This window comes from Myotis myotis, unplaced genomic scaffold (genome assembly GCF_014108235.1).
Source record: "Myotis myotis isolate mMyoMyo1 unplaced genomic scaffold, mMyoMyo1.p scaffold_m19_p_11, whole genome shotgun sequence".
Classification (NCBI taxonomy): Eukaryota; Metazoa; Chordata; class Mammalia; order Chiroptera; family Vespertilionidae; genus Myotis; species Myotis myotis.
In genome coordinates, this window is record NW_023416315.1 from 11,699,956 (window position 1) to 11,712,036 (window position 12,081).

The 12,081-nt window shown below is 40.2% G+C and overlaps 1 protein-coding gene across 2 annotated transcripts in view; it reads left to right on the top strand.

The window, feature by feature from the left end:
* LAMB4 (laminin subunit beta 4) overlaps positions 1-12,081 on the top strand; it is a 102,441-nt gene that overhangs the window by 254 nt on the left and 90,106 nt on the right. Inside the window, exons 2-4 of one of the 2 annotated variants that reach the window (XM_036327503.1) lie at positions 285-415; positions 979-1,036; positions 9,806-9,869. In XM_036327503.1, the coding sequence (XP_036183396.1) occupies positions 9,836-9,869 (34 nt within the window). In that variant the 5' untranslated portion in view covers positions 285-415; positions 979-1,036; positions 9,806-9,835. Of the gene's footprint in view, positions 1-284; positions 416-928; positions 1,037-9,805; positions 9,870-12,081 lie in introns of those variants that run through there. The other variant, XM_036327501.1, reaches the window with a different exon arrangement.

Below are 12,081 nucleotides of genomic sequence, written 5' to 3' on the forward strand. Positions count from 1 at the left end.
TATCCGGGTAATGGTGAAAATGGAGAGACGTTTTCCAAGACTGAGTGAATCCTGAAAGACTGGCCTTTTCCATCCTGAGTACGAACCCATGTTGTGCTGCAGCAACAATTATAGGCAAGGACTGCAGCGTCCTTGGCCCAGCCACGACCTAGCCTCTGGAACTTCTCATTTCTTTCTTTCTTCGTCTTTTCTGTTTGGTATGAGCCATTTCTCCCTTCTTGGCAGATGCCGATATAAATCAATGAAACAAGTTAGTTAATGTTGTCTTAATGTTGTCTCTGTAGAGATGTTTACCGCTCACATTCTAGAAGCCAACATATGCCATGGACTGTCTCGCTCTTCCTCTGTAAGTTTCATCAGACACAAGCTGCCTTTCTGAAGGTAAAGCTGGATGATCAAGCAAAAGACTCTACAGGTTAGTGAATCATGAAAATGCCTGCATTTATCACTCTTTTCCAGGTTGAGAGTGTGCTTTATAAAAGTATTATTATTGCAAGTAGGAAGGAAAATGTGTTTGAATAGGCCCATAATTTTCACCCACGTGAACTTAGAGCATCTCCCCAAACAATTCATTCCTTGAGAGGGCGTTGCACCTCTGTGGCTTTTGTGAGCACAATGTAAGCTTTGATTCTCTGCGAGTCTTCCTCCTGAATTTCACACTGTAGGAGCAACAAATCACTTAAATCTTGGTTATATATTTGGCAGGAATGTTGCAATTTGGGGCTGTGGTCCCTGATTGCAACTCCCCGTAGTCATTTTCAGAAGTTTGGCACATAAATACCGTTTGCTGTAAAATCGAGCCCTCTTTACGTGTGTGTGTGTGTGTGTGTGTGTGTGTGTGTAAGTCAGTCAAAACCTAAGGCAAGTAACTTTATAAATCACCTTTTTTGGCAAGTTTTGGAATACCTCTCTCTTTTTTCCCTACCCTCAGATGCCTCAGGGAAAACATTTTCTACTTAAATTGACTCTCACTTTCAGGTGTGCCTTTACATGCCCTGCCTGCTGCCTGCGCCTCTCAACAGACTCTCAAATCCTGGTAAGTCTCACCTTCGATCTCACTGGCAAGTTGGCATTTTTTTGGGTTAAGTGAAGGTATCAGCAAGCTCAGAATTTGTTGGGTATGTGGGGAAGCAGCATAGAATATAATATATCAGAGCATAGAGTATAATCATTGTTTTTACAGAAGGATCAATAATCAGACATGCATATATCATACAATACCCAATGGGAAGAGTAGAAGCTTAGTGCACAGTGGGATGCAGCCAATGACCTGAAGTTCTCTGTTCCTTGAGGGAAGCATGAAATGAAATGTTGAGCTGCACCATTTAAAATTGTGTATTAGGTAAATGCTTATTTCACGATGGTGATACAACTTGTGACAAGTTAGAAAAAAATTCAAATTCTATAGAACTGTACGTGTCTTCAAAATGTTTCTGTTAATACCCTAGGTGTGTGTAAATACTGTGTTAAAAAAAAAAAACCAAAAACAAAAACACGTACTTTCTGCTGTAATTGAAAGGAAATAAGCTTTATAGCTTCCAGTTCTGCATTCCTCTCTGTGATGCAATTTAGGCAACACAGCTGAAATATCTAATGATTCCTGATGCAAAGTGGGAAAAGATATTACACAAATAAGGGAAAGTTAAACATAACTTCGTTGACTGAGCACAGCCTGCAAGTGAGGGCAGATGAAGTAATGATAGTGAATAATCAGTAAATTAAAATCAATTAGCAACGCCAGAAAGTTAGATATTTTATTGTCTATTGCCACCCTTCATACATTCTGAGACCTTTATTGCCTCACAATATATTTTAAGACCTGTGTCCTCCAGCACCATTCATTAAACCAGGGGTCCTCAAGCTACGGCCCGTGGGCCACATGCAAATACCAAATATTGTATTTGTTCCCGTTTTGCTTTTTTACTTCAAAATAAGTTATGTGCAGTGTGCATAGGAATTTGTTCATAGTTTTTTTTAAAAACTATAGTCCTGCCCTCCAACGGTCTGAGGGACAGTGAACTGGCCCCCTGTTTAAAAAGTTTGAGGACCCCTGCATTAAACAATGACCAAAGTACATCCACATGCTTCTCATCCAAAGAGAAGGTAATAGTATATTTATTCACCCCAATTACTTTCAAAGGCGTCACTTAAACTCACCAGTACAGTTAGCAAGAAAACATTTCACGCAGCCCCTGTGAGGCTTTGCAAATGTCAGCTCTGATAAACCAGCCTGAAAAGCAGCACCAACTAAACGGGCAGCTCGAGGAAGGATGGTGTGGAGGGGATTACCACGGCAGCTCGCCGGTGCGGCATGTGCCGCTGTGGGCTCCATAATGCCTGTGTAGGTGACTTCAGATAACAGAACTCCTAAAAGCTGCCAGACTTACCATAAGACTCATGTAGTTTGGGGCTCAGCAAACCTGAAATGGGAAACAGAAAACAGGGAGTGAGACCAGAGCTGAGCAATTTATAGAAACAGAGGGTGGGATGCCAGGCCCTGGCTCAGGGCGCGGAAGCCACCTGCAGTTTCTCAGACTCAGCACGGTTGATATTTGGGGCGGGATAATTCTGTGTCACGGGGCTGGGGTTGTCCTATGCATTGGAAGATATTGATTTCGGGGCATCCCTAGCCCCTGCCCACTAGGTGTCAACGGTATCCCTCTCCCCTGTTGTGACAGCCAGACGTGTCTGCAGGTGTTGCCAAATGTTCTCTGCAAGGCAAACCAACCCATTGAAAACCAGTGCACACCACTTTTCTGAGAAGCAGAAAAGCTGATCTGGGCCTAGGATTTGCAGCGTAATTACAGGGATCAGCCATAATCCACATTCACTGAGAAAGAAGGCAAGGGTTTATTTGCAGTGGGACGTAGAAAAGTAAGAAAAGCGGGCATGAGTTAAATCGCTTTACCACATTTTACTGGATCATTTCAGGAAGAATACTTTTAGCAGCCTGAATTAACCAGAATTAACCCACCTCTTCAGCTGCTGTGCCTCAGGCTTTCAGAGATAGCTGGATTAAAGGATTTGAAATCCCAATGTTCAATGGGGCCACTCGCATTCTTTAGGGGAAGGAAGAAAGCTAGGGACCCCAGCGCTTCCCACCTTCTTCTAAATGGGCCCTGCAGAAGTCCCTGGTGTGAACGCTTTGGACCACAGGCCAGTGCGTCTGACTTGGAAGCTGTGATTCCTTCACAGGATGTGGTTCAGGATCTTTGCAGAAAGCCTAGTTCTAAGTGAAGACAATACGGGGAATGAAGCCCACCATAGAATGTCTTCCAGCTATGATATAAAAAAATTAGGACTATTGATGGGTGATTATCTCTATAACCCTCTTTGCCTCCCAAGCAATTTCTATTACAATATTTAAATTTTCAGATTTAAAGACAGCCCAGTTTCACACTGGGGCTCTGGAAAGCAAATATATGAATGAAATAGGGAAAATGTTAAGGACTAAAAGCCAGAAACTAGGCCATGGGGGAAGAGGCAGGTAAAAGGTCAGCACCAGGGAACAACCAGGACTGGCAATTGATGCCGGGATCTCAAAATCAAGGTTACAACAACCCGGCAGGAAAAGGAGCCTCCAGGGCATAGCTGAGACTTTCAAGTGGGGGTGGATGAAGTGAGGTTAGTGGAATAGCCAGTAAATAAAAGTCAAGCTAGAATGCTATGCTGCAATTGGTGTCAAGGTTAGACACTGGTGTATTTTAACGCGCACACACACACACACACAAATGCAAACCACAATTAATTCAAGTCATATGTTTTTTAAATATTTTTCTAAGTACTTATTTAAAAATATATTTATTGTTAAGAGTATTATGGATATCCCCCTTTTTCTCCCATTGCCCCCTCCATCTGGTTCCCACCCCACCCGAGGCCTTCACCACCCTATTGTTTATGTCCGTAGGTAATGCATATATGCTTTTTTTTTGTTACTCTCTTCCCACCCACCCTTCCCCTTTCCCTCTGAGATGTGTCAGTCTGTTCCATGTTTCCATGCCTCTGGTTCTATTTAATTCATCAGTTCATTTTATTTATTAGATTCCTTGTTCATTTATTTTGATTTTTATATTCAATTGTCGATAGATATTTTTATTGCCAATTTTTGTCCATATTTCTTTTCCTCCTCCTCCTCCTCCTCTGCCTCCTCCTCCTCCTCCTCCTCCTCCTCCTTCTCTTCTTCTTCTCTTCTTCTTCTCCTCCTCTCTCCTCTCTTCTTCTTCTTCTTCTTCTTCTTCTTCTTCTTCAAGAATACCCTTCAACATTTCATGTAATACTAGTTTGGTGGTGATGAACTCCTTTAGCTTTTTGTTTGTTTGTTTTGTTTTGTTAATACTCACCCACGGTTATTTTTCCATTGATTTTTAGGGCAAGTGGAAGAGAGGGAAAGACAGAGAGAAACATAGATGATGAGAGAAACACATTGATTGGTTGCCGCCCACATAAGCCTGACCAGGGCCTAGGCCAGGGAGGAGCCTGCAACCAAGGCATGTGCCCTTAACTTGAATTGAACCCAGAGCCCTTTGCTCTGCAGTCCAATGCTCTATCCACTGAGCCAAACCGGCTAGGGCTCCCTTTAGCTTTTTCTTGTCTGTGAAGCTCTTTATCTGACCTTCAATTTTAAATAATAGCTTTGCTGGGTAGAGTAATCTTGGATGTAGGTCCTTGCTATTCATCACTTTGAATATTTCTTGCCACTCCCTCTGGCCTGCAAAGTTTCTGTTGAGAAATTGGCTGACAGTTGTATGGGCTCTTCCTTAGAGGTAACTAACTGCTTCTCTCTTGCTGCTTTTAAGATTCTCTCTCTTTGTCTTTAACCCTTGGCATTTTCATTATGGTGTGTCTTGGTGTGGCCTCTTTGAATTCCCCTTTGTTTGGGGTTCTCTATACTTCCTGGACTTGTAAACTATTTCTTTCACCAGGTAGGGGAAGTTCTCTGTCATTATTTCTTCAAATAGGTTTTCAATATCTTGCTCTATCTCTTCTCCTCTGGCACCCATATAATGTGAAAGTAGGTTGGAAGAAGGGGAGGATCAAATCAGCAATTTAGAAAACAAGATTAAAAAAAACAAACAATCAGAGCAGCAAAGAGAAAAAATAATTTTAAAAAATGAGGATAGTTTAAGGAAAATTTTGGATAAATAACATCTGTGTCATAGGGGTACCAGAAGGAGAAGAGAGAGAGCAAGGAATAGAGAACTTATTTGAAGAACTAGTGAGTAAAATCTTCCTTAACCTGGTGAAAGACACAGAAGGTAAAAGACACACAAGTCCAGGAAGCACAGAGTCCCAAACAAGATGGACCCAAAGAGGCCCACATCAAGACACATCATAATTAAAATATCCAAGGTTTTTTTTATCAAAAATAGACCCAGAGACATAGAAGCAGGAACAGATTGTTGAACCTCAGAGGGAAGGCAGGGCAGGGTGGGTGGGAAGAGGTCAACCAGTGAACTTGTATGCATATATGCATAACATGTGGACACAGACAATGGGGTGTTGAGGGCCTGGGGGGCAGGGAGGTGATGGGAGCAGGCTGGAAGAGGTTAATAAGGGGGGAAAGGTGGACCTATGTAATGCTTTCAACAATAAAGATTTTTTTAAAAATTAAAATAAAAAATAAACATATTAAATGCCCAAGGTTAAAGATAATGTGAGAATCTTAAAAGCAAGAGAAAGTCAGTTAGTAACTTATAAGAGAGCTTCCATAATACTGTCACCTGAATTTTCAACAGAAACATTTCAGGCTAGAAGGGATTAGCATGAAATATTTAAAGTGATGAAAAGCAATGACCTATGACCAAGGCTATTTTACCCACCAAGGCTCTCATTTAAAATTGAAAGAGAAATAAAGAACTTTCCAGACAAAGAAAAAATGATAGTAGTTTGTTATCATCAAATCAGTATTATAAGAAATGTTAAAGGGCTTGGAAAAAGGAGAAGAGGAGGAGGCGGAGGAGGCGGAGGAGGAGGAGAAGGAGGAGGAGGAAGAGGAGGAGGAGGAGGAGGAGGAGGAGGAGGAGAAACAAATAGAGGAACATAGTTAAAAAAATAAAATGGCAATAAGTACATATCTATCAGTAAATCATTTTAAATTGTAAATGGCTTAAATGCTCCAATCAAAAGACATAGGTAGCTGAAAGGATAAGAAAACAAGGCCCATATATATGCTTTCTGCAAGAGACCCACCTCAGAATGAAAGATACACACAGACTAAAAGTAAAGTGATGGAAAAATATATTTTATGAAAATAAGAAAAAAAGAAAGCTGGAGTTTGGTAATTTGCATTTTTTTTAAAAAAAAAAAAACAACTTTATTGTTGAAAGTATTACATACGTCTCCCCCCCCCCCCCCCCGCCCCTTCAGCCCATCCCCACCCCCTGGGTTTATCTCTTCCCACCCACCTACCCCCACCTCCTCTCTGAGACCCTACAGTCTGTTCCATGCTTCTGTGTCTCTGGATCTATTTTGTCCATCAGTTTATTTTGTTCATTAGATCCTACATATGAATCCAGGACAACATCAGGATCATTTGCATTTCTAACAAGTTCCCAGGTGACTCTGCTGCTGCTGGTCCCGTCGGGGGACCAATCTCTGTGTTTGCCCAGGACTCAGGGAGATTCCCAGGACCCGGGAACTGTCCAACCAAAAACATTCAAGAAAAAATGTGTCACCTTACTAAGTCCATGAGTCACACTTTAAGAAACATTGAGACAAGAACAAATTTAGATGTGAAGGGTGAGAGGAGGAGGAATAAAAAATGACCCTCAAGTTTCTGGCCTGAGCACATTGATCCACAGTAATGACAGTGGATTCCCAAACTTTGTTACAGATGGAATCACCTGGAATCTCTAGAACATACTGATGCCAGGACTTCACGTCCAGGTATTCTGATTTAATTGGTATGAATGTACCTGGGCAGCAGGGTGTTTAAATCTCCCCGGGTGATTCTAATGTGCAGCAAAGTTTGGGAACCACTGGATTATGCTCTTCCCTTAGAATGGAATCCAGGAGAAGAGCAGGCATATTGGACAAGTTAATGAGGTTTAGGTGTTTGTGAGCCATCGGTGGTTCTCAACCCTGGCTACACATTAGAATCCTCTGGGGAGCATCTTAAACACATTGACACTTGGGTCCCACCCCCAGCGATACTGATTGAATTGATCTGGGATGGGCCCGAGCATTGGTAGTTGAAAAATCTCCCCAGGTACATAGCATAAAATATTATTCAACTCTAACAAGGAAGGCATAAAGCATGCAGGCAGGAGTTCTGAATCCAGAACAACATCAGGATTTGAGATTTCATGCTACCAAATGTATAGCTGGGCCATTGACCAAAGCCATATGCTCTGACTGAGGAAAAGGCAACAAGAATCTGCCACCTAGAAAAAGGGCTCAGGGTCAGGTGTCCCACACAGAGCGGACTTCCTAAGGCTCCATTCTGGACTCCCTATAGGTCTTCACTAGGTTTTGTATGCGGTTATTATACCAAAGTCGCAGATTTTTAGAACAGATAGAGCTCACTTTCAGCTGGAGATGCTTCCGGAGGGCTGCTTCTCACTCAGTCATTGTCTTATGACATTGGACATCTAGAATGCCCCCCAGGCTGTGTAAACTTGGATCACCGAGTGGGAAATTCATCTAAAATGGGGCATTTCAAAATACTGTCTAAAGGACTTCATAAGGAGTCAGGCATTTGAGTTTAGGAGGGTGGCATTCAAGGCAAAGGGCATGAGAGGAGGGTGCAACAAGCAGAAAGTGGTGTCCTCATGCTAGAGTTCAGGGAATGTGAGGTTAGAGGGATAAAGATGTGGGATTAATAAGATAAACAATTTATTAGGACAGGCCTTGAAGGCTAGAATGTTAAAAATATTTCTCACACGTAAATACATGAAAAATATTTTTATACTCACTACCATTCATATAAATACATTAAAATAATAATGATAAGGTATAATTTTTTGCTTTTTAAATTGATAAATATTTAAAAATTCATAATACTCAATATTGGTAAGGGCTCAGGTCAACAGCTGTTCCCATAGGCTGTTGATGAGAATCTAAAATGGGACAAACTTTCTGGACAAACAAACTGAATGGCAGTTTGAACATCCAAAGCTGTACATACACCACACACACACACACACACACACGTATGTACACATGTATATATGCATATGTGTGTGTACTCTTTATGTATGCATATATATATATCTGTATCCACACATGCTGTTTGATTCATTATTTCCACTCCATTTAATATATGCTGGGGAATAATTACGGATATAAACAAAGACTTAGCAAAAATATTTATAACAGGAAAATATTGGAAGCAAGGTACACATCAACCAGTAGGGGATTTGTTAAAGAAATTTTGATTCAGAGGAATACTATTCAGTCATTTAAAACCAACGCAGAAGAACATTTTACCTTCTCTCCTTCCAACCCACTGAGATGCACGTACACTTTCATCCGTGTCAGGGCCCCCACAACAGTGACTTGGGGAGCCCTCTGTCCAGAGGGGCCTGGCTGAATCCACCAAGGGGTTACCGGTTTGGTTGGTGGAAGCCCCCAGGTGATTCTGATGCCCCGCTAGGCTGAAAATTGCTTATGTGAAAATATATTGCTGGTACAAAAAGATGTGTAGGTTATATTGATTGAAAGACGCATATGATGTGATATCATTTTGAGAAAACATTTATATGCAAGGAAAAAAGTATGGAAGAACATGTAGCAAGATATTAACCACTTTTCTCTAGGTGGTAGGGCTATGGATAATAATTCTTTCATTTTGACTGTCTGAATTTTCTGTTTTCAATAATGAATGCATATTTTTTTTTTATTGCTTAAAGTATTACAAAGGGTATTACATATGTGTCCATTTTATCCCCCCGCCCTAGACAGTCCCCTAGCCTCCCCTATCCCCCAATGTCTTATGTCCACTGGTTATGCTTATATGCATGTATACAAGTCCTTTAGTTGATCTCTTACCCCCCTACCTCCTGCCCCCCAACCCTCCCCGGCCTTCCTGCTGCAGTTTGACAATCTGTTTGAGGCAGCTCTGCCTCTGTATCTATTATTGTTCAAAAGTTTCTAATGGTCTCTATTATCCATGAATGAGTGAGATCATGTGGTATTTTTCCTTCATTGACTGGCTTATTTCACTTAGCATAATGCTCTCCAGTTCCATCCGTGACGTTGCAAATGGTAAGAGTTCCTTCCTTTTTAGAGCAGCATAGTATTCCATCGTGTAGATGTACCACAGTTTTCTAATCCAATGAATGCATATTAATCGCATAATTTTTTTAAATAATAAGATGGGCAAAGGAAATTATATTTGTTCCATATTATTTCCCACAAATGATTGCATTTTGTGATTTCAAAATAGAAAACAAATATTTGTAAAAGTTGTATGTATTCTTTTTTGTTGTTGTTAATCCTCACCTGAGGATATTTTTCCATTGATTTTTAGAGAGTAGAAGGAAGGGGGAGAGATAGAGAGAAACATTGATGTGAGAGAGACGTATCAATTGGCTGCCTCCCACATGCCCTGATCAGGGCCAGGTATCGCCCTTGACCAGAATTGAACCCAGGACCCTTCGGTCTGCAGACCAACACTCTATCCACTGAGCCAAACTGGCTAGGGCTATATACTCTTATTTTTTAACATCTTGGGCACTATAGGTATTTTGTGTCCCTAAAGGATAAGAACCATCAGACAATTTTTCAAATCATTTATAATTGATGCAATTAATTGAGTTTATCAGTGACTGATTTAACCTCCTTTTTTTTTTTTTTAACTCAGCAGAATTGGATTTAATCATTTCCTGACAAAAGAATGCAATTTCAACTGACCTTTCTTTTGCACCTTGGTGAGTATTGCCAAAAATCAGTGTTCAGCTTGCATTAAATTGTTCTAAAATATTTAATGGAAATGGTTTTTAAACATATTCACCTTTTTTCTATACTGCTATATATTTGCATAGCTCTTCTGTTGTATAATTGTCAAGCAACTAAAAAATTTCTCTCAAATATGTTTAGTATCCACACATAGTTATTTCTATCACTCTTTCATGGAAGATTAGCCTCAGCAGATAAAGTAAGATATTATTAAAGAAAGCAAAATACTTTCAGATTCATAATTTGCAACTACAATGCATTTCAATTTTTAAAAATAGCTCTGCTTTGAATGTAGCACTTGTCCCAGTAATGTGGTCTCATGAAGAGCTTATAGGCAAGATCCCCTCTTCTGAATAAGCAACAGCTCTGAGCTAAAAGGCCAAATTCTCTATGTCTGTGCTATTTTTAATACGCTGAGAATAATTTACATTAGTCATAGAAAAGATGTTTCCAACAATTTCTCTCTTTGATCTGGACTTTTCTGTCTATAACAGACCTGCTTTTGGTTCCTGAGTACTAACTAACTTGCTTAGAATCTTTTCTTGAAAGATTCATAGTGAATCTCTTCATGGCAGCAAAGTTTAAGAATCTTGTCTTTTGATTGGGTTGTTTATCTTTCTTTTGTTAAGTTGTTTGAGTTCCCCGTAAATGTTGGAGATTAAACCCTTATCAGTGATAACATTGGCAAATATGTTCTCCCATGCAGTGGGCTTTCTTGTTGTTTTGTTGATGGTTTCTTTTGCTGTGCAGAAGCTTTTTATTTTGATGTAGTCCCATTTGTTTATTTTTTCATTAGTTTCCATTGCCCTAGGACAGCGGTTCTCAACCTGTGGGTCGTGACCCCTTTGGGTGTCGAACGACCCTTTCACAGGGGTCCCCTAAGACCATCAGAAAACACATATATAATTACATATTGTTTTGTGATTAATCACTATGCTTTAATTATTTTCAATTTGTAACAATGAAATTGGGGGTCACCACAACATGAGGAACTGTATTAAAGGGTCGCGGCATTAGGAAGGTTGAGAACCACTGCTCTAGGAGCTGTATCGGTGAAGAAATTGCTTTGGTATATGTCTGAGATTTTGCTGCCTGTGGATTCCTCTAGTATTTTTAAGTCCTTTATCCATTTTGAGTTGATTTTTGTGTATGGTGTGAGTTGGTGGTCTAGTTTCATTTTTTTTGCATGTATCTGTCCAATTTTCCCAACACCATTTATTGAAGAGACTGTCTTGACTCCATTGTATGTTCATGCCTCCTTTGTCAAATATTAATTGAGCATAGTGGTTTGGGTTGATTTCTGGGTTTTCTATTCTATTCCATTGGTCTATATGTCTGTTCTTGTGCCAGTACCAGACTGTTTTGAGAACGGTGGCTTTGTAATACAGCTTGATATCTGGTATTGAGATTCCACTTACTTTGTTCTTCTTTCTCAGGATTGCTGCAGCTATTCAGGGTCCTTTTTTATTCCAGATGAATTTTTGAAAAGTTCGTTCTAGGTCTGTGAAATATGCCATTGGTATTTGAATGGGGAGTTCATTGAATCTACAGATTGCTTTGGGTAGTATGGACATTTTAATGATGTTGATTCTACCAATCCATGAACACAGTATGTTCTTCCATCTGTTTATGTCTTCCTCTATCTCTTTTTTCAGTGTCCTGTAGTTTTCCGCACATAGGTCTTTTACCTCCTCAGTTAAGTTTATTCCTAGGTATCTTAATTTTTTTTGGTGCAATGGTAAATATATAGTAAATAGTTACCTTTCGAAAGAAGACATAAGGAAGGCCAAGAGACATATGAAAACATGCTCAAAGTCACTAATTATCCAAGAGATGCAAATCAAAATGACAATGAGGTACCATCTCACACCTGTCAGAATGGCTATCATCAACAAATCAACAAATGACAAGTGCTGGCGAGGATGCGGAGAAAAAGGAACCCTCGTGCACTGCTGGTGGGAATGTAGACTGGTGCAGCCACTGTGGAAAACAGTATGGAGTTTCCTCAAAAAAACTAAAAATGGAACTCCCATTTGACCCAGTGACCCGACTTCTAGGAATATATCCCAAGAAACCAGAAACACTAATCAGAAAGGGTAATAAAGCGGCATAATTCACCATAGCTAAGATTTGGAAACAGCCTAAGTGCCCATCAGCAGATGAGTGGATTAAAACACTGTGGTA